This window comes from Anolis carolinensis, chromosome 1, assembly GCF_035594765.1.
Source record: "Anolis carolinensis isolate JA03-04 chromosome 1, rAnoCar3.1.pri, whole genome shotgun sequence".
NCBI classification, from domain to species: Eukaryota; Metazoa; Chordata; class Lepidosauria; order Squamata; family Dactyloidae; genus Anolis; species Anolis carolinensis.
This window is the reverse complement of record NC_085841.1, coordinates 90160320-90183275: the sequence shown is the minus strand read 5'-3', so window position 1 is coordinate 90183275 and position 22956 is coordinate 90160320. Positions and strand designations below refer to the sequence as shown.

The 22956-nt window shown below is 38.5% G+C and overlaps 2 protein-coding genes across 8 annotated transcripts in view; one reads left to right on the top strand and one right to left on the bottom strand.

Moving 5' to 3' along the window:
* echdc1 (ethylmalonyl-CoA decarboxylase 1) overlaps positions 1 to 22956 on the bottom strand; it is a 108438-nt gene that overhangs the window by 49593 nt on the left and 35889 nt on the right. Inside the window, exon 6 of one of the 6 annotated variants that reach the window (XM_062978957.1) lies at positions 13925 to 17858. The exons of the other annotated variants lie outside the window; for them this stretch is intronic. Coding sequence (XP_062835027.1) covers positions 17453 to 17858 — 406 coding nt within the window. The 3' untranslated portion in view covers positions 13925 to 17452. Of the gene's footprint in view, positions 1 to 13924; positions 17859 to 22956 lie in introns of those variants that run through there. 6 annotated transcript variants of the gene reach the window in all.
* On the top strand, positions 16 to 13102 carry rnf146 (ring finger protein 146). 2 transcript variants are annotated; one of them, XM_062978952.1, is made up of 4 exons: positions 16 to 227; positions 2861 to 2901; positions 9280 to 9437; positions 11369 to 13102. In XM_062978952.1, the coding sequence occupies exon 4, from the start codon at positions 11370 to 11372 to the stop codon at positions 12420 to 12422; it is 1053 nt and encodes a 350-aa protein (XP_062835022.1). In that variant the 5' UTR covers positions 16 to 227; positions 2861 to 2901; positions 9280 to 9437; position 11369; the 3' UTR covers positions 12423 to 13102. The 2 variants fall into 2 exon arrangements, with proteins under 2 accessions (XP_062835022.1, XP_062835018.1); XM_062978948.1 differs by lacking the exon at positions 2861 to 2901.

Genomic DNA, 22956 nt, shown 5'->3' with positions numbered 1-22956 from the left:
GACGTCGGGGGAGCTCGAGCGCTCTCTCGCGGCAGAGCTAGCCGGAGGGAGAAGGCAGGCAAGAGGGAAGGAAGGACGGACGGACGGCGCAGCCTCATCACCGAGCGGAGGAGGAGGAGGCGGCGGAGGAGGGGGGAAAAGAAAGAAAGAGAGCTTGAGAGAGAAAGGGACGGCGGAGCGACAGCTGTAGATCGGCTCCTACCGGTGGCGGAGGGTTGATTGGCGAGGTGAGTGAAGGAAGGAAGGGGTTGTGTGACGACGACGAAAGCGCTCTCTATACGTTTATTTTGAGGGCTCTGGAGGCCGGGCCTCTTCCTGGGCTCGCTCGCTCTCCCCCCCCCCCCCGCGCCGCAGCTCTTCTGCCTTAGTTCCGCCTCCCCTCCGCAGCCGTTTCTCCTTCCGGAGCCGAACAAAGGCCCCCTCCGTTGCCGCCTGGCCCTGGGATTCAAGCCGGCCTGCAAGGGGGAGAGGGAGGGAAAGGAGACTATCTCTGTCAGTCCAGCGAGCCTGTCCTCTCTCCTTCCTCCCATAGGATTGTGTGGGCACTTGTTGGGCAAGGCGGCCTGTGCAGCAGATTATTATTATTCTTTTTGCTATTATTGTTCTATCATCACAATGATGTGTTTTTTAATATCCCGAGTTCCCCTCCAAATTGGGATTCAAAGCGACTCACTTTTTTTTAAAAGGTCAGTCAAAAATCTACTCCAAGTGGATGTTAAAACAGAACTTATTATATTAAATATATATTTATGCCTTTGAATCCAAATTGGGATTCAAAGTGGCATACAATGTAAGAAGACCTATGCAAAGCGGACATTAAAATAGAGGTAGGTTTTAGGACGAGAGACAGAGCCTCCTGTGCAGTGGCTCCTCAGCTCTGGAACACTCCCCAGTGAGATTGTTTGTTTATTTACCCTATTTATACCCCTCCTTTCTCTACCCCGAAGGGCTCTCAGGGCAACTAAAATATGGCAATTATTCAGTGCCTTAAAAATGCATATAAAACATAAGCTTAAAGTATTTGTAAATTAAAAATGAATACATATTAACATTTAAAAACATTACATTCAGCTAAAACCACGCCATCCAAAAATCGTAGTCTAAAGCCGTCCCATGATCATTTCACATATTACACATCTGTTATTGCACTGTGCTATTATCTGAAAGCCTGATCCCCAAGCCAGGGCTAATCTTATGTCGCTAGGGAGTTCCACAGCCGAGGGGCTACCACTGAGAAGGTCCTGTCTCTCCTCCCCGCCAGTTGCGCTTGCGAAGGAGGCAGGACCAAAAGAAGGGCCTGCCCATATGATCTTAATCTTCGAGGTGGTTCATTAGGGAAGATAAGTTCAGATAGGCAAGCTGGGCTAGAACTGTTTAGGGCTTTATAGGCTAAAGCCAGCACTTTGAATTGTGCTTGGTAGCAGACTGGCAGCCAGTGGAGCTGGTGCAACAGGGGAGTTGTGTGCTCATTACTATATATCATACTCCTAGTGTTAAGATCATTACATTTATAATGGTATTGCTTTGTTATTGTCATGCTCTCACCTCCAAATTGGGATTCAAAATGGCTTACAATGGAAGAAAACATATGCAAAGCGGGTATTAAAACAAAGTATGGTTTTAGGACGAGAAAGAGGGCCTTCTCAGTGGTGGCTCCTCGACTCTGGAACTCTCTCCCCAGTGAGATTAGATCAGCGGTCTCTCTCCTGGCCTTTAGAAAGAAAACAAAGACGTGGTTGTGGGACCAAGCATTTGGTCAGTAATGCAGTACAAGAAATAATTAGGAAATATGTGCAATGACAATCGCAACAGCCATGGTGTACGATTTTTGGATCATGTGATTTTAATATTTTTATTAGGATGTTTTTAATTCTTTGTCTTAGTGTTTTAAATGTTTATGCCTATGTTTAATGGTTTTAATGGTTTTAATTTATAGTTATATGTTATTGCTCAGGTATTACGATTTTCTATTATGTATGATGGCATTGAATTTTTGCCATTTATATGTTTAAAACCGCCTTGATTCCCCCTCAGGATGAGAAAAGCGGTACAGTAGAGTCTCACTTATCCAACATAAACAGGCCGGCAGAATGTTGGATAAGCGAATATGTTGGATAATAAGGAGAGATTAAGGAGAAGCCTATTAAACATCAAATTAGGTTATGATTTTACAAATTAAGCACCAAAACATCATGTTATACAACAAATTTGACAGAAAAAGTAGTTCAATATGCAGTAATGCTATGTAGTAATTACTGTATTTATGAATTTAGCACCAAAATATTACGATGTATTGAAAACATTGACTACAAAAATGCGTTGGATAATCCAGAACGTTGGATAAGCGAGTGTTGGATAAGTGAGACTCTACTGTATATAAATAAAGAAATAAATATTGCTATATTTATTACATTATTATTTTGTTATGCTTATTTACAGTATTCTTTCCCCCTCAGTATTGGGATTCAGAGTGGCTCACTATGCAGTCACAATGCAATTGAAAACCTACACAGTGAATATTCAAACAAAATTAGACTGTTATTAATAACAGTATTACGTTTATTACAATATTTGTTCTACTTATACATTCCCCCATCACATTGCGATTCAGAGTGGCTCACAATGTAAAAAATAACAAATCAAGAAAAAGCCTATGCAAAGTGAATATTAAAATGGAATTAGGCTATTATTACTATATGTTTATTATGGTGTTTTATACTTTATTATATCTGACTTTCCCCTCAAAATTGGGTTTCAAAGCTGTTCACTTAAAAAAGAACAATGCAGTCAGAAACGTACAGAAATTGAATATTAAAAGAGAATTAATGTAACCGCCTTCTTCCTCGCTGTCCTCCTCCAGATACCAGCCTTCCACCAGAGGCTGACTTTCCTGCAGTGGAGGTGTGTGGGGGAATTTTTATCTTATTTGTATTTGTGGATGGAGTGGGGGATGAGGCAGAGACAACAATGTTGTTCCTGGCTGTCACTGAGCACTTGTTTCTAGGGCTTGATTCAGTTTTCTGCCTTCTATTCACTGTCTTTCTCTCCCCAATTTATTTATTTCTTTTTTTTTGGGGGGGGGGGGGTGGTTGTAAAATAATCACAACATGCCAAATCTTGAGAGGTTAGAAAAAGAGGGTGACTTTAGTAGGAGATTGTCTTGTTCTGAATCTGGTGAGAAATTGCCTTGCTTTTTATACCTGTACAGCATTTAAAAACAAAAACAGGATGGTAACTTTTCCTTGGGTGGCTTGCTGTTTATGATGTAATTAGAAACATTATTGCAAACTTTAAAAAACTATTTGGTATGGTGTTCTTGTACTGTTCACCTCAAATGGTAACAGAAAAAATGGATAGGGAAATGGCCAGGATGGTTTTTTCCCCCTCCTTGTTGGGAGCAGAACAGAACAAAGAGCCACATGATACCATTGACAGCACCTGATACTTCAGGTCTATTATTGTGAGAGCAATACGATCCATATCTATAGATAAAATTTTGTTAGCTACGTTAAGAACCATTACAGTTGAAATGCATTGCACTACTATTAAATATTTAACCTTGGCATGTAATTTGGTTGGTTTTTAATGTTTTAAGAAAACATATTGGGTGAAGAAATGTTTTCTCTTCACCCATGGGGCTTGTTGCTGATTTTGTCACTGCAGTGTTACATCTGGAAAATATTTGAGGCTTAAACAATAACAACTTCAGTGGATAGGACAGACATATAGTTTCTATCTTATTATGGGATGGATCCAGACTTTTTCATGCTACAGTATTTATGGGGCATAGTTTAATCATAAATGATCTGTCCCCTTAATGTTGGTATCTTTGTTACAAACCTGAACAGGTCTACATGCAACAGTAAACAGTGAACATTACTTTGTCATGACTGTATTTCTTTAATCTGCTGACCAAAGTACAAGTTTTCTTACCATCTTGAGGAATGACTCTTAATGTTTAGAACTCACTTTTTAAGTCACATTTGGAACAAACAAATAAATTAGGCCATTGCATTTCTTTTTGAAGATTTATGGATGTAACTGAATACATGTTATTATTGATAATGTGAGTAGGTAAAGTTTCTTAATCACTAAAAAGGGAAAGAGATTACCTATTGCCTAGAAAGTACTGTTGATTGTACATGATGAATGTTAGCTGAGAGTAAAGCTTAGATGAAGGCAGTCTTACGTATGTCAATGATTTATTTCCCTCTCAATATTTCATACTGTTCAAATTCTACAGTGCTGGTCATGTCAGCTAGGGCTTCTGAATGTGAAAATACAAAACATTTGGAGAATTAAAGGTTGAAAAACACTGGCCTAGGGAACGACACACAATAGGAGCCTGTATACTCCTATTGTTCTAAGAATTCACTGTCCGTCAGTCTTCATGTTTTCTTGCAAGTGTAAGACACATCTCTTGGAGAGACTACATGGTATTTATATGTGAACAAGTGGCATATTAATAGTAACTTTAGATGCTCAGGATATGTTCTAATCCCTCTTACATCCCATCATCCTACTGTATATTATAAATGCAACGGAATTACAGTAAATGTATAAATATTATTCTCTGAAGATAATACCTTTGTTTCTGGCATGGTGGGCTCTAGATTCTTTACTAGAGTGATTGGAACCACTGCTTTGTGCTTCACAAAGTATATCTTTGTATAGACATACTTTGTACCATTAGATGAAAACCATCTTCCTCCCCATCTCAGACCTACACAAGGCCTGCTAATGGAAGCGCAATACACAATTACAGGATTGAGGAATGAAATAGTTGACGGTAATTTGTGTCCAGATCAGAATGTATTTTGTCAATGAAAATGTGCCTGCAGATGTTTATCAATGGCTGCAGTTCAGGTTATAGATATTGTTCTTTTCAGCACCAATTGGATTTGTGTTCTATTCCCCAATGCTTGTAAACATGGTTCGGCGGGTAGTGTCATTTTTGCACTATTAAGTTGTATTTACTTTTTGGTGACATTTAATTTTTTCCCCACCACTCAGATTTATATTGTAAAGTGAACTTAGGCAATGGAATGTAGAATATGTACTTGATAATATAAAACCCTTAAAGGTGGCAGCTAAGTGCTTTAAATGAAAGTACCATTCCTATTCTTTGTAGCAATCAGGAGCCTTGGGATTTCCTCACTTGTTTTTACTGCAGGTATATAAGAGATGGAAATTTATTTGTAGGCTATTTTTTTTACAAATGAACACAGGAGATTTTGCTTGCTTGCAAGTTGCAAAACTTGTCATCGGAAGCAAGATGGCCCAAGTTTTGGTCATATTTGATCATGCTTGTTTTTTGTTCACATTTGACAAAATGAAGTCAGTAAACAAGACAATGGTGGGCCAGTTTTCTTTTACAAATTAAGGCTTGTTGCAAGTACATGATCAGAAAAAAATCCTTTATATCATCCATAAGAAGTAGAATAAGGATAGAACAAATCCACCTACATTGGTAACCACAACAATACAATACATGTTGGGATAGCCATGTGTGTTTGGAATTGAACATTTTGGAATCAAAATCTGTTTTTGATTAAATGTGTGAACAAATAATTTTTGTCCCTAATTAGTATTGATTTCACTGCGAACGGTGAAACATCTTCTCTTTCAGGCAAAAGCCATAGAATGCTATTACTAATGCTCATTTGTCTCTCTATGACAGTCTAAAACTGCTGTAGAAAAAGTTATTTTCATTATAAGATAGGGAGAAGCCAGTAAGAAATAAAATTAGAATTAGATTTAGCTCTCATTCATTGAAGGTTTTCAAATAGAGATGACTACATGTCAGGGATGCTTTGGTTGTAGGTTAAATCTTAAGAAAATTATTATTATTATTATTATTATTATTATTATTATTATTATTATTATTATTATTATTATTTTATAGCTAGTTTTTGCACCACAGCTGCTGTGTATAGAAGAGCAAAATGGCATTTTCACCTAAAATATGAGCAGGTATATTTCCTGGCTTCATAGCATATTTGTTTTCCCATTGTACAGCTTAAGCGGCTGAGGGGGGAAAGGAAAGGGCCTGAGGCTGTGAGGAATGGTGGGAGTTGAAGTCCAAAACACCTGGCAGGAGGGCCCAAGTTTCCCCATGCCTCAGGAGTTTTGGACTCCTACTCCCATAATTCCAAACGCAGCCTTGCTTAAACACAAATCAAGGACCATGAAAGGCACTGCAGACTAACTCAACCACAGAAGTCACCCATAGCAGAGCACTCGATGAACCAACCTGGACACAGGATATTATTTGAGAGCACAGAAATGCTGGACCACTCTAACAACCACCAGGTCAAACTATATAGAGAAGCATTGAAATCCATGCTCATTGGAATCAGCATTTTAAGTGCATATACTATCATTGATTTCAGCTGCCATATCTGTTTCTAGTATAACCCAGACCGCACAGTGAAATGAACATGCTGTTACAAGCAATCTAGCATGGCAGGTAGCATCTACATCAAGGCATGCATTTTGATGTGTACACATCTTTGTTGTTTATATAGCAGCATCAAATGCACATGACACTTTATACAGTTTAACAAGTAAAAACAATGGGTCGTGCCAAAGATGTACCATATACATATTCACACAGAGGGAAGGAAGAATAACAAATCAGAAAACTAAACAGTACAACTGCAGAACAAATCATCCACATATAATGTAACTTTTTAAAAAAGCAGCTTCAATGCAGGGATTAACTGAATTTCAGCTGCCAAAAAGCTTCCTTTTTAAAATATAGATTTGATTATGATTAGTCTTATAGAGGTAATTTGTTGTTTTTTATTTAAGTAAAAGATATACTGTAAATGTGAAGATATGATTTTGATATCAAGTTTTGACAGATACTTTAGATGTAAGTTTTTAACTCTACTTTGATGGTTCATCATCCTCCAAATGTATAGTGAACTGGTTCACACTTGCAGATTGCAAGCATTGTGATATTCAAATTTGCTCCATCTCTTACACACTATATACACACTAGCTTTGCCCGGCCATGCATTGCTGTGGCTTATGCTTTCAGAGTGTTGCTCTTTATTTACTGTCCTGATTTTAGAGATTATATTGTTCTGTATTATTATTAATCGCTTTGAATGCGATTTCCTGCTTCTTGGCAGGGGGTTGGACTGGATGGCCCATGAGGTCTCTTCCAACTCTACTATTCTATGATTCTATGATTCTATATCACAGTAATTATTACATATTATATTTATAATCTTATATTATCTGCTTAGAACTGGATTATATGGGGCCCCTTCTTCACAGCTGTATAAAATGCACACTGAAGTGGATTATATGGCAGTGTGGAGTCAAGATAATCCAGTGCAAAGCAGATAATAGATTATAAATGGGTTATATAGCTGTGTGGAAGGGCCTTGAGTCTACACTGCTATATAATCCAGTGCAAATTAGATAATCTGTGGAACAGGCCGAGGCCTAAGTCTGCCTGTCCCCTGGGCTGAGTTGGTTGCTAGGAGACCAAGTGGGCAGAGATTAGTCCTAACTGGCAGCAATTGGATAAAAACAATTATTGCTCTCCCACTAATTAGGACTTTATTTTTCTTTTCTTTTTGTTGTATCAACCTAGAGGCATGGATGATGGGTTGTGTTGTCAAATTTCGAGGTTGGGGGGCCTGTAGTTTTGTTTTGTTGGTCGCCGTGATGCCATCACTCATTTATATATAGATATTGCAAGCATTGTGATATTCAAATTTGCTCCATCTCTATATACACACACACACACACACACACACACACACACACACACACAATTCCATAAGCATATGGATGATTTTAGAATGAAGATCAATACGCCAAAGCTATAATTGAAAGACCAGTTTAAACTTTCTCAGTGCTCTTTTCAGAAATACATATTACCATTAACCTCCGTGCACAACCTGTCAATTTCTTAGCTTTACTTGCCTGCATACATATGAGATGATTCTAATGTTTGCCCTAAAATTTCCCTTAAATAGATCTGTCTTGGCGATTTAAAAGTGCTGTATACTCAAGTGTAATAAGAAATGCCTTTCAATATAACCCCTCATGCAGCAAATGAAATGTAATGTTTCTTGATTAAATAGCTGTCTAGAAAAACGAAACCAGAGTATTTCAATTGGCGAATTAAATAGTAAGCTGCCATGAGAGGATGTTGAAGATGTTACAGAAGGGAATGGTCACTGCATTTGGTTAAGTGAGGAGACTTGAACTTGGATGCATCTGCTCTGGAAGCCACTAAGCAAGAGGGCATCAAGCAGAATGCATGCTTTAAATAAACAACTGGTTTCAGGGTCGTTTCTGTTGTAAAGGAAAAAGTAAAGGTTTCCCCTGACATTAAATCCAGTCATTTCTGACTATGGGGGTTGGTGCTCATCTCCATTTCTAAGCCTAAGAGTTGGCGTTGTCTGTAGACACCTCCAAGGTCATGTGTCCGGCATGACTGCATGGAGCGCCGTTACCTTCCCGCCAAAAACATTTGCATGTTTTCGAACTGCTAGGTTTGCAGGAGCTGGAGCTAACAGCGGCTGCTCATGCCGCTCCCGGGGTTTGAACCTGTACAAGTACTATTTCAGTTATTCCAATGAGCATATTTGTTGCAACAAACCCAACTCTTCAAACATTCTTTCCAAAGTCCCTAACCTTGTAAAGTGCCTTACAGTGGCAGCTTACTTCAGTTACCAGTGTAGATTGATTGTTGCATTGATCTTTAAGGAATTTGAGGGCATTCATAGCAGGGGGTTGGACTAGCTGGTCCTTTACATATAATGTTTGAGTCATATTATGGAGTTCTATTGAAAAAACTACTGTTCCCAACCTGTGGGTCCCCAGATGTTTTGGCCTTCAACTCCTAGAAATCCTAATAGCTGGTAAACTGGCTGGGATTTCTGGGAATTGCAGGCCAAAACACCTGGGGACCCACAGGTTGAGAACCACTGGTTTACAGAGCCATGGCTCTAGAAATGACTTGTTTGCTCTTTCCATTAACCTGATTAGGACCAACTGTCATTTGTGTTCTCCTCTCCCAGAACTGTCTAAAATAATGGCCATCCCAGCTGAAATAGTTGCTGCCTCACTATGCTTATTTTCCCTATTAGTTCCCTATTTCGTTCTCCTTCTGTATAATACGCCTTGCGTTAACCATTGTTATAAAGCGTAAAATGCTTATTAGTACTTAAGATTATACAGATGTGCATATTTTGTTATGCTAGCTAAATATCATAGTTTGATATTTTTTCCCCCTTCTCTTAACTTGCAGAGGAATTCATTCTGGCATAACGTGTTCAGCAAACAGCATGCAAGAGGAATAAGTTTATCAGTGGGAAACAGGGTACAAAGTTTTCATCAGATACATCGAAATATGTCATATTAATTTTGCAATATGTTTCAAGAAGAGCAATAAGAAAAAGAAAAGAAAGGTAAGGTCATCAGAGTGATCAAAATACTTTGTGAATTGGGAGTTTAAAAAATAACTTGTGTGAGTCTCTGGGTCAGAGCAGATAAATATTGCAGTACTGGAACAAGTGAGTAACTCCCTCTTTTTTAGCATTGGTTACTGCACATTACGGCTGTCATCAAGCTCTCTATAACTTTGCAACAGAAGGTTAATTGTATTGCTTAGTAAAATTCTGGATGCCAGCAGAGGAACGCACCAGTTTGAGCTGTTACTTTATTGAGACGTAGCATATGGTGTCTTGGAGAAATATTCACATTCCCCCTTTTAACTTTTCTACATTTTATATTACTTAAAATGTGCAAGACACTCAACACGTTAAAGGTGAAACATTGTTTTGTTAGGATGTAAAGGTTGAATAAACAAAAACAAACTGGTGCTTTCTGTTTGCATAAGTATTTCCCCCACCCCCAAATCTGTAGGAATACCTTCGGCAGCAATTTCAGCTAGAAAGCTTTTTTACTTTCTTTTTTTAAATGTGGCAGTTATATGGGGTAGGTCTAATTTCTAAAATCTTAATTCGGGAGAAATTAGTTTGACAAAATCACCCTTGTCATCCTTAGATTAAAAGACTGGCTTAATTGCCTGATCATTGTTGTTCTATGATACTGTGCTATGGGCAAAAAGGGAAGAGTGAGGCACTATTGATCAAAGCCACTATTTTTATGGAAACAATGCCAGTGACCTGCTTAATCTTTAAAGTGATGTCTTAGAAAGCCATGCACCTGCTTTCACTTGCATCAGCATTCTGTAACTTTCACCTGAGAATTTCAAGTAAAATGGTGCAGCATTTTATTAAACTTCCAGTTAAATTTTGCTGGTGCTCATAATATAAGTCCCAAGCGGTCAAACAATAATCTCCCCCTTACAATAAAGGCAGTAATCCTCTACCCACAAACAGAAGCACAATGTGCCCAGTTCCAATCTAGGCAGCTGGTCTTTAAAGCCACTGAATGGTCTTTTTTTAAGTGTCATCTTCTCATTATAAATAAACCATAAGGGCAACTTATAAGGAAAAACAAAATGTATTCAGATAACCCATATCTGAATACCTTTTTTTGCCAATTTTCAGCCAGTAGGCTGTGAATTTATTAAATTAACTCACCTTTAGAGAGCACCATACGATCCTAAATTGCATTTGCCCTAGCATATAGTAGTTTGGCCTTTTGGTCTTGTTCTAAAATACAGGGAGTACTGCATGAATCTGGGGAGAGCTATCCTGATACATTATACAAACATACATGTAATGTCTGTGATACAGTAGAGTTTCACTTATCCAAGCCTCACTTATCCAAGCTTCTGGATTATCCAAGCCATTTTTGTAGTCAATGTTTTCAATATATCATGATATTTTGATGCTAAATTCGTAAACACAGTAATTACAACATAACATTACTGCGTATTGAACTACTTTTTATGTCAAATTTGTTGTTTAACATGATGTTTTGGTGCTTAATTTGTAAAATCATAACCTAATTTGATGTTTAATAGGCCTTTCCTTAATCTCTCCTTATTATCCAAGATATTTGCTTATCCAAGCTTCTGCCGGCCCGTTTAGCTTGGATAAGTGAGACTCTACTGTACTTAATTCTGTGAACTCTGATTTCCAGAGATTCTGGGTAGTATGTATTAAAGTGCCTCATTTCAGCATTCTAAGAATCTAAGGAAATAATGAACTTCACTCCTAAAGAGCAGTTTGAATCTAGTTTTTCTGCCCCGTGTACATTTACTAATATATGTTGTTCTTCATTATCAGTTGATATATTACAACCATTTGTTTTAAATGATTCTTTATTTCCTTTGCATATTTTTGTAATTTTAAAATATTCAGTTGTTGGGGCTAAAAATGTTTTTTTAAGTCATGTCACACTATGTAATACTTTTACTCTTCCCTAGGATGGCTGGCTGTGGTGAAATTGATCATTCAATCAATATGCTTCCAACTAACAAGAAGACAAATGAATCATGTTCCGGTGCAGGGCCATCCCTTATGGTCCCTGAATGTGCTATTTGTCTGCAAACATGTGTCCACCCTGTGAGTCTGCCTTGTAAACATGTCTTCTGCTATCTGTGTGTAAAAGGAGCTTCCTGGCTGGGAAAGCGCTGTGCACTCTGTCGGCAGGAGATCCCAGAGGACTTTCTTGATAAGCCAACCTTACTGTCACCTGAGGAACTGAAAGCAGCCAGTAGAGGAAATGGGGAATATGCTTGGTACTATGAAGGCCGAAATGGCTGGTGGCAATATGATGAACGTACCAGTAGGGAACTGGAAGATGCCTTTTCTAAAGGTAAAAAGAGCACTGAAATGTTAATTGCTGGGTTCTTGTATGTGGCAGATCTTGAAAACATGGTTCAGTATAGGAGAAATGAGCATGGACGCCGTAGGAAAATAAAACGGGACATAATAGATATTCCAAAGAAGGGAGTGGCTGGGCTTAGGTTGGACTGTGATTCTAATGCTATCAACCTAGCAAGAGAGAGCTCTGCCGATGGTGCAGACAGTATACCAGTTCTAGGAGCTGCTGCTGCTGGGCAGCCTCTAGCAACCGTTGCTATTAGACCCCTCCCTTCACTAGATGGTCAGCTGACAAGTCCTGCAACGCCATCACCTGATGCAAGCACTCTAGAGAACTCTTTTGCCAACTTGCAAATAAATGGAGACAGTATGGTTGAAATGAGTCATAGGGGTGAGGGAGAGGAAGACCATGAATCATCGTCTTCTGGTAGGGTGCCAGTTCTTGACACCTCCGTTGAGGAGACAGAATCGGATGCTAGCAGCGATAGTGAGGAAGTGTCTGCCCAACTTCAGCTGCCTGTATCCACTGCTCAGCAGAGACACCTGAATGCAAACCAGCCAGCCTTGGACAGATCAGTGGCAGGGAGTGGGGCGGGAAGCACCAGCGTAAGATCTAGGAGGCCTGATGGACAGTGCACAATAACTGAAGTTTAAATCTAGAGCCATGTTTTTAAAACTCAGTCTTGTATGTGTACATCCTGTCTGTATTGGCATTGCACTCCAGCCTCACAGTGTATTTAAAATGTTTCAATGTGGGAGAAGGGGAAAGAGAAAAGCAAACGTGATCATCCAACTTTAACCTTATGTATAGTCTCTTAACATGTCTTGGCTGGAAGACTTAATGTTAAAAACATCTGGGTACATGTTAATGGTTTGATGACTACTTAGCTATACCCAGTTTTGTAAATGTCTCATATTTTATTTTGTAGTATATGCCCTTTCCCCCAGTAAAACTCCTGTTCCCCTTTTGACCAATGTATATCCACTGTACAACTTGAAACTGTCATTATTTGTTGCATTAAGTATATTTACTATCTGCATGGATTGATGTATGGAAGGAGTATTAAAACTGGAAATGAACAAGAGTTTGGATTTGAACAGGATGCTTAATTTTAACATAAAGTAGGTGTGACTTCTGAAGCTCAGATGTTTTACTAAAACCAATCATCTTGCTGACTGAAATGTAAAATCACTTCTGTTGCAGAGTTTTTACTTGTAAGCACTTCATGGTGTCTTCATTGGCTCTGTGTCTAGTCCCTGTAGCTTGTTTGCGTCCTCGTACTGTCTTGGTTTTGTTACAAAATTTATAATTTAATAAACTACATTTTATCAACCATCTGAGCTGTTTCCACATGGGATGGTACCCATGTCACATTGCAGGCAGTTCTGAAAAAAGGAAGGTAAGGCACTGCCTTTGGCCAGCTCTATGATGTAAGTGCAGCTTTTAAAATTGGACATTACTAGAGTATTAGTGTGTATGAGGAAAATAAAGACTTTACCACATTAAGTCCTGTAGAAAAGAGAAGACAGGCATAATAATGGTTAAAATTCTTCCCTTTCTCCTGATTTGCCTATTATATATATATATCAGCCTATAGAATTGATATAAACTTGGTTATGTAGTGCAAATACCAAAATAGTAACCTGTAGCTTGGCTTTCTGCCAGAGCTCTATCTGACAGAATGTACTTTTTCCAACCATATTTAAGTAACGTATGACAAGAAAAATTTTAATATGCATTTTACAGCAGTACAGTGTGACAGTGAGTACTAAATGATGCCACTGCATAGATGTTGCAGTAATAGAGCCAGAATTCAGGGCCCCATGCTGTGGTACTAGAAGGGTATTTGAGACGATACTACTGACTGCTGTTCACTGCTGGAGGTGTCCAAGGGGTAGTAGTACAGTAGAGTCTCGCTTATCCAACATAAATGGGCTGGCAGAACGTTGGATAAGCAAAAATGTTGGATAATAAGGAGGGATTAAAGAAAAGCCTATTAAATATCGAATTACGTTATGATTTTACAAATTAAGCACCAAAACATCATGGTTTACAACAAATCGACAGAAAAAGCAGTTAGGGTTTACATGCAGTTAGTTACATGGTAATGTTATGTAGTAATTACTGTATTTATGAATTCAACACCAAAACATCGCAATGTATTATTTATTTATTTATTTACAGCATTTATATTCCGCCCTTCTCACCCCGAAGGGGACTCAGGGCGGATCACATTACACATATAGGCAAACATTCAATGCCTTTTAACATAGAACAAAGACAAACATAGGCTCCGAGCAGGCCTCGAACTCATGACCTCCTGGTCAGAGTGATTCATTGCAGTTAATTGCAGCTGGCTTGCTCATTGACTACAAAAACATTTACTAAAAGGCAGACTGCGTTGGATAAGTGAAGATTGGATAAGCGAGACTCTACTGTATAATTATTTTGTTCACCAGTACATTCTGCAAAAAAGACCTTGCATTGAAAACACTTTTATAGAGGCTGCTTTTTGCTTCAAGGCTGTTAAACATGGAAAAATGATACTTTTGTCAATTACCTGTGTTTTTCAGTGAGACTATTTTAATGGATGTCTTTTGAATGTAGTAATTGTAGAATTTGGTATCTGAAAATGAAATTATAATAGCCCTTGAACTATCAAGAGTCTTTTATTTCAGACACTGCCTTGTGCTATCATAATTGGCTGTCGACATTGAGCACACTGCGAAAACTCAATATGAGCCCTATGTGTTGTTAAATGTCTGCAAGTTTTAGGGTGAACCATGTGGAAGTGTTATATTGTACATAAAGTGGAAATAATGTAGTAATGTAATATATTAAACTATGGTATTGTGTGTAGTAGCTCACAAAATCCATAGTCTCGTAATCAACAAATCATGGTAGCTAGCTGGTTGTTGGATCCAGGAAATTCCTGACAGCCCTATTTCAATCACCTAAATTACAATACCATCATCACCACCCATCTATGGGAGATATCGACCCGGATTTTGGGTGGATATGCAAAACTTGAATAAAAGCAAATCCTAATTAAACAAATTATTTCCAGCCCCGAAATGCTATAAACTTCCACTGAACGACCAAGAAACTGTCTAGAGCAGTGGTTCCCAAACTTATTTGGCCTACCGCCCCCTTTCCAGAAAATATATTACTCAGCCCCCCTTGGAAATTATTTTTTAATTTTTTAATAGCAATTAAACAGAAAGATATATTAATGTTTCTACCCCTTTTGTAAAATATAGTAAAGAAAGGTGTAAATTAGAAACACTGAAGTTTGAAATTATGAAACTATTTTTTAAACTTCGAATAGAAAGGTAATAGTTATTCACCGCCCCCCTGGATCGCTGCAGTGCCCACCAGGGGGCGGTAGCGCCCACTTTGGGAGTCACTGGTCTAGAGGTTATATACTTTGTCAGAATACAGAATACATAAATACATAAGTGTCCTATGGGTACAGCAGTCATGCTATATATCAAATTTCGTGTTTGGTGTGAATGATACTTACCAAATTACTATAGAGTGTGGGCAGTTCTAATGTAGTTTTTTTTTACACACACACCTAAAGAAAATGTTGGGTTTTGAAAAACTGCTCTTGAGAGGTAATTAACACAAAATAATTTAGGTTTGTAGATCAGAGATATTCAGTCAGTCCCCATATCAATGGATTCTGCCAGCCATGGCTTCAAAATACCCCTCTCCCCAAAAAATATCCAAAAAGCAAACCACATAAGCATCCCTGGATTTTGGTATCCATGGGAAATCCTACAATTAAAATATATGTCTCCCCAAATATATAACCATCTTAAGTGATAACATTTAATATTATAGGAATAAATTAGTGTAACACACACTACCTTGCATACCTAATCTTAATTATTCCTGTATTTCCAGCTGATAAATTGTTTAATGTGTCTGTTTAATGGGTCATGGAGATATATACAGACTTCTTAACATACTTGTTTATAACTTGATAGTATGTCTTCATTTCAATAGATTCAGCTCTGCAACATCAGCCAGAGTACAACAGTCAAAGAGGACTGAGTGTGCAAATCAAAGCAAATTCAACAAAACCTAAGTTTTACATATTGGGGGGAATATTTAAAATAACATGCCCTGCTGTGAGAATTGTTTCCATGCAGTTTAAGAACTGGTCACATTCAGGCTTGACCCATTACAATTTACTTTTGTGCTTCTAGGTCAGTTCTCAATGTGCTAGTTTTCTGTGCATGATGTATATACAATACATCAAAAGTTCTACTTGTTCATGATTATCTTAAAGAGCTTGGAGCCAGGAAACCACCAACAAAATTTGTCTCAAATAGTAACTACTTTTACTAGAATTAAATTTTTATGGAGATATACATTTCAAAAAATATAGCCATACTCTGTGACACAAATAAAAATAACATCACCACATCCAAATCAATCAGAGATCCGATGATACAAAAATATATCTGCATATTTACCTGCAACTGGGATTTCCCTACTCCATCTTGTCCAGATGAAAGTGTGTTGGAAGTAAAGTGTAGTTAAAAATGCAAGCAGTTACTACCCCCAGTATACAGCAAACTACTGGAAGTGAAATGTTTGGGGCCTACAGAGGATGATTATATGCTTTCTCTCTGGATTTTTCAAAACCAAAATTCCTTTATCCCCATTTTAGAGATAATTTAGAGATTTGCAACTTAGGGGCAAATGCGCACTTTAGAACTATTCTGGGTACAATCATAGTTGCCATGGTGAGTTTTTAACTACCCAGGATTTTAAATGGAATCCTATTTTTTAACATGTAGATCTATGCTTATCCTGTACATCATCTGCTTTCTAGCAGCAATTTCCTGTTCTGTGTAGAGACGGGCATTGCTCTGCCACATTTTCAAGACTTGTGACTCTCCAAAGTCATGTGTCTCTGATATCTCCCATTAATTACAAAATGGTTAGAAGGGAATTGAGACTTCTAGGTTACAAGGACTCTGAAATACCCAAGTCATATATGTAGGGAAGCCCTTGTATGCCATCAAGCCATTTCTGACTTATAGCAAACCTAAGGCAACTCTGGTCACAAGATTCTCTTGGCAGAATTTGCTCTTGCCTTCCTCTGAGGCTGAGAGTGTAACTTGCCACTCAAGGTCACTCAATAACTTATCATGACCAAGCAAAGATACACATCCTAATATCACAGTCTCAAACATTTCCCCAACACAGGCTATAGAGAAGCTTCTGCATCTGTGTAAAGCCCTACAAACATCCGTGCATAAATGTGTAATATAAACCCTTGGTCCCTCCTATCGTAAGACCACAAACGCAACCCTTCAATCTGCTGCCTGATCTTTCCCCATTCCCAGGGTAGCAGAATTATTCTCCTTTACCTCAAAGCTATAGTTGCCTAGCTGGTGGGTATGCCAAAAAAAAAGAACAGAGACCACGGGAAATGAAAGTAAGATGGATAAAGGAAACTATTGCTCTGCTTTACCTAGTAAAATTGATTTTTTTTAAAAAAAATGGCAATGGTAGATGCCCACTTGTGGTACCAACAGATGCTACATTACTGAATGAAGGTATGGGGCAGATGTCCCAGAAAGTTTAATGCCTACTGAGGTAATAAACTTTCATAATGGTTTCCTACGAAACTGTTTGCAAAAGAACCATTTCTTTTACGCATTACTCATTTATGTTTTGTTCTCTGAGCCAAGGCATGCAGATTGGCAGGACCACCCCAAACAGTTCCAAAAATCTCCTTTTCTATCCTTAAGGCAGTTTCCAGCTGTAGCTCCCTTCCTGCTGAAACAACTTTCTTCACAGATTGAATTACTTCAGGTGGACCCTTGGTGTACAGATTGAGCCAGGTGCGTGCTTCTTGTAAAGGTCTGCGTTCCTCTGATGAGGGCAACACGACTTCTATCAGGCCAAGGCAAAGGGCCCTCTCGGCATCCACTTTCTCAGCCCCACTAAGCAACCGGAGGGCAGGGCTGCTGCCAAGGATTTGGACGAGCCTGGCAGCTCCCCCCCAGCCTGGCACTAAGCCCATGTGCTTGTGGACAAATCTCATTTCGCTCTCCGAGGTCATTAACCTGTCAATGAGAAATAAGTATTCTGTTGTTAATTTATACTGAAGCTTAGCAGTCAGGCCTTCTCAGTCCTCTGCTTCATTTCTATGCAAAGCACAATTCTGGGCAGCAAGACTTGCAGACAGTATACGTTTTCTAATGTCAGGCAGGCACACCCAGGAAGTGATTTTCAGGTTTTTTTAAAAATCCAAAACAAACAAATTGATTGTGTAAAAATAATCCAAAATCCCTTAATACAGTGTGTTCAAACATTCATATTTAGGTATAACATTTGTATTCCAGTTCAGAAATGTGGTCAATTCAGTGGGCATAATATTGGGCAGGAGGGAATCTTTTTCAATAGCATCAGCTTGGATTTTATTCAGATAAGGACACATGTGTATATCTGAACAGATTTGTTATTAGCATAGGATCTCCATAATTGGCAGAACTAGGACCAATCAAAACACAAGTGCATGACTTGTCTATACTTAATAAAACTTAGAATCATCATGACCATTAGCCGACCCTCTAGTGCTATTTCAGTCCAAGAGATGCATTGAGAACAGGCAGCTGGAGAGACCCTTTAAGGTACTGCTTCTCAATGTGACCAAAAGAGGCTTTCAAAAATCTCAAAAGGTAAGTTTTGAGGTCAGATTCAGGCATTAGCAGACTAAACATGAATCCCAGTCTTGTAACTTCTGAACAGGATGTCAGCCACTGTCCTCTTTTGTTTTCTTGAGCTCTTATAACCATTAGGTTAAGGCACAGAACATTGATTTCGGTTTATCTACTTCAAGTATGATTGAATCAATATTCTATCTACTGCCCAGGATTATAAAGCAATGACATTCCAAGAGCTTTCTGTAACAAAGGCTACGCTGTTTGGGCAATGCACACGGGCAGAATTTAAAGACTTATTTGTGGAGAAAGAGTTTTGCAGATATTTTGCAGCTGATCCTGGAGAAGTTTTAATAGTAGGGGAATATTTGGAGCACAGAAGGGGAACATGCAGAAAAGTACATTTGGTAGAATGAAAGTACATTGCAGTAAAATAACGGGTATGATAAAATACATGATGTAACACAAAGAGCTGAAGGTTATTGAGGTTTTTTGGTTCAAGTCAGCTTGAAACCAGTCCAGATAGTGATTAGAGCACTGAAAAGAAAGCCAATTTTTCGTGTGCTTTGTGTGAAAAGAGAAAGTCAAAGACAGTTTTGTAATTTAGACAAGATCAAGAGAATGGCATTTTAGAGAACAAATCAGACAACTTGCAGTATTTGGACATGGAACAATGGCAGAGAAAATACAGATTTGGCCAAGAGCAGAACTGGGGATTTAATTCGATATTACAGCAATGTAGCAGGGAATGCTTAATTGCCAGTAAAGGGAGGATATTGCATTTTGTTGCATCTCATGAAAATACTCCCATTCTTTATTGTACTGAAGAAAGAGAGGAGGCGGACCACAGTACACTGCACATTCCTAAATGTAATGCTGTATTGCAGGAGAAAACTATAACGGATGCTAATGACATTTCTATCTCTTTTTGGGCAAAGCCAATGATTTGAATAGGTATCCCACAGTGAGTTGTTTGCCAGCAGCTACTGCTCTGCAGTTTACATCTCTTCCAACATCTCTAAATCTTCCTTATCTTGTATTGTGTTTGCAGTGATAAACCCTTGCCAAAAAGTGCTTTACGGAGGATAGAGGAAAAAAGCAGCATAGATAAGGAAAGAAATCCAGGGTTGTGGAAAAGTGACAAAGACAGATGGAGTGTGAAGAGACAAGTAGACAGAAAAGTATGTTTATTGGAAATTGTGGGGATATAGTTAAGAAGGAGGAAGAAAGTATATGATTTGAGGTTGGGATCATTCACAGACAACATGGAGATTAAGAGATGCTGCCATAGGTGTAGGGTGGTGAGCAAAACGAAGTATAACAAGCAAAACTTCTAAGAGGCAACTGAGTCATTAAAATGTGTGTAAATATTATTGTCAAAAAGACCGGATTGCCAAAGCCACCAGAAATTAGTTTAGCTTGTCTATCAGGAAAGAGGAGATTTTGGTGTATCCTTCCTGCAGCCTTCTGCACCATATCTCACATTTGCTGCTGATCCTCCAGAGCTGCTTTTCAATGTGCACAGATAAAAATGTCCTCTCTCCACCAACAGAATTTTATGGGTGCAGTTCAGTTCATAGGTGGCTCAAAAAAGCTAACCGTGTTAACCCTCCTCCCCTATGCTATCCAAAGCTAAACTATATGTGTATTTGGCTGGAGTTACACTTAAAAATGTACCTGTTCTGACTTACATATACATTTAACTTAAGAACAAATCTGCAGATCCTATCATGTTTGGAACTTGTGAACTGCCATAATGTGATTTGTATTTTGAACACTTTAATCTTGCATCTTGCAAATATTCCAAAATGACACACAGATCTCTGTTGGGCAACACTGATTCAAGGTAAGGCATAGAACAGACCAATAGAAGACTCAAAAGAACAGAAACCAAACACCATTCACTAGCCTCCACGTATTGGGGGACAAGCTCTGTTTTCCATACTGTTCTGTGGCTTCAGAGATATCAGTGGCTTGCACAAACACACTTGCCAAGCTTGAAGCAGTATCCTGTCAGCTTGCATTTCTCAAGAACTCATGAATATGCAAATGCTCTATGAAATTTAGGCCAAAGAGAGACCACTAAATAAAGGCAAATACATTAAAAAATTAAAAACTTATTTTTAAATCCAAGTCCTGTTTTCCACTGAAGAAATAAACAGATTAATATCACTACTATAAGAGAAAAAAAATGTGAGTTCTTTATTGTTACAAGGTTAAAATTAAAATGGGCCGAAAGGGCAATGATTTGAAAGGACTGTTTTGGTTCTCAGGAGAAACAAAAAATAGAATTATCTTGTCTACCACAGCTATGTTGTTTATTAATGGGAGAGCAAGGAGGGTGTGGGTGAGTGGGGAGAGAAGAGGCACAGTGTTATGAAACCATATGCTTGTGCCTAAATTCCACCCACATTCCTTAGCACTCTTTTTCATCCTTTACCCTTTTCTCTTACACACATCTGAGTTTATTCTGCACACCTACAGTTCTCTGGTGCAAATAAAGAAGTTAGAATTAATTTCTAGTTCAATGTGGCAATACAAATTGCCCACTACATTTTCAAGCTCATTGAAGTCTTGGATATGGAAAATCTTAGATACGACAATTACCTCAGCTGCCCCCAACGTCATCTCTTTTTGTGAAGTCTCAACAGAAAGGGCACATTTAGAATTCACTAATACTATTTCTAATGGCTTACACTGTGGCTATTTTTTATTCTGCCCCTGCCTCATTCTTAACCCTAGCCCCTTAATTCACTGGAAACGTACTAGCTATTACAATGTTATTTTAGGCTCAATACTTTGCTGACTGCTTTGTTAAACTTAATCTCCCACAAAAGATGTGCCAGGTCTTGCTACACTCTACTTGGCCTCTGTATTACCCAAAATTAATATTGACTACTTCCCTCTCATGCTGGAGAATTCAACACCCTCCAGTTGCTATTCTGGTCAGGCCTCTAAGCCTCGCTCAGCAAACCTAGACTGAACAGTACTCAAAACTACTGATATGTTGAGAAGCACTACTATGGTTGGCGTGGAGAAACTTGCATATAGATGAGATATACAGATAACAGTAGCAAGTTTCCTAAAGGAGTTACAGTCTTGGACAACTATGTTAGTAAACACCCCAGAAATCCCCCTTTTCCATTTCCAAGAATTTATTAAAGGATGGAGCCAGCTCTGTTAGTGCTAACTCTGTTTCAGTCTTTGTGATATGAGTCTCTCATAATAACATTTATTCTAAAATGCCACAGTACTGAGGTAGAACCACTGGGACTATCCTGCATCAAAGTAATATTCCTTTGTATTCCAGTTGCTGGAGAGGGCAACAGGATCCCATAGGCATCTATCTGGTTGACCACTGTGAGCTGAATGTGAAGTTCATCTTTGGTTTGATCCAACATAATTTTCTTATGTTCTTAAAGAGAAAATCATTCTGTTAAAACAAACAAACATAAAAACAAGGCATACTCTACAATGGCCCTATTATTGCCATTGCAGTGTTACTGATAATAATGCTGGTTGCAGGGTTGTATAATACCTCACAACCTCTGAGGATGCCTGCCATAGATGTGGGTGAAATGTCAGGAGAGAATACTTCTGGAACATGGCCATACAGCCCAAAAAACACACAACAACCTTGTGATTCCGGCCATGAAAACCTTCGACAACACAATGCTAGGTGCTCTTTATCCTGATTGAAGTCAAAGCCAAATCATCAGTTAGAATAATAAAACATGTGATATCAAAGTAAAGCTTCTCACCTCAGGCATGTTCCTAATGATAACTGTTTTGTGACTGTAATTATACAGTAATATCCAAACTGCATAACCAATGTATACTTTTTTACAATGTCTTTTTGCAAAACTGAAGAGCCATTTCTGCACCAGGCTCTTTTGATTTCATCTTGTTCAGTGCCAAATATCTTAATTAGGGCTGTCTGCCAAAATTTATATTATGTCTACCATCTAATTACAGATTTAAAAAAAAACAAAGACCTGACATTTACAGCTTGTAGTATGAGCTTTGGTTGATGGGATATGAGCCAGACACTTCACATTCAAAGGAGGCTATGCAGGTGGGGAAACAGTCGCCCAAGACAAATATCACCATAAAGAGGCACCATATAATGAACTGTAACAAAATGCACAGAAAAAACTGGTGTAAATATCTTCATTTCCATTTCCAAAATATCAGCAAATAAAAAATACAATGAGATGCATAGCAAACCTGAATATCAGCAAAGATGATACATGATGGTACTACATGCTCCAGAATATAAGGTAAAGGTAAAGGTTTTCCCCTGACATTAAGCCAAGTCGTGTCCCGACTCTGGGGGCTAGTGCTCATCTCCATTTCTAAACCGAAAAGTTGACGTTGGCCATAGATGCCTCCAAGGTAATGTGGCTGACCTGACTGCATGGAGTGCTGTTACCTTCCCACCAGAGCAGTACCTATTGATCTATTCACGTTTGCATGTTTTCGAACCCACAAAGGGGATTTA

Excerpts from the sequence above, each read along its gene's own strand:
- rnf146 (XM_062978948.1), top strand. The coding sequence starts at position 11,370 with ATGGCTGGCTGTGGTGAAATTGATCATTCAATCAATATGCTTCCAACT.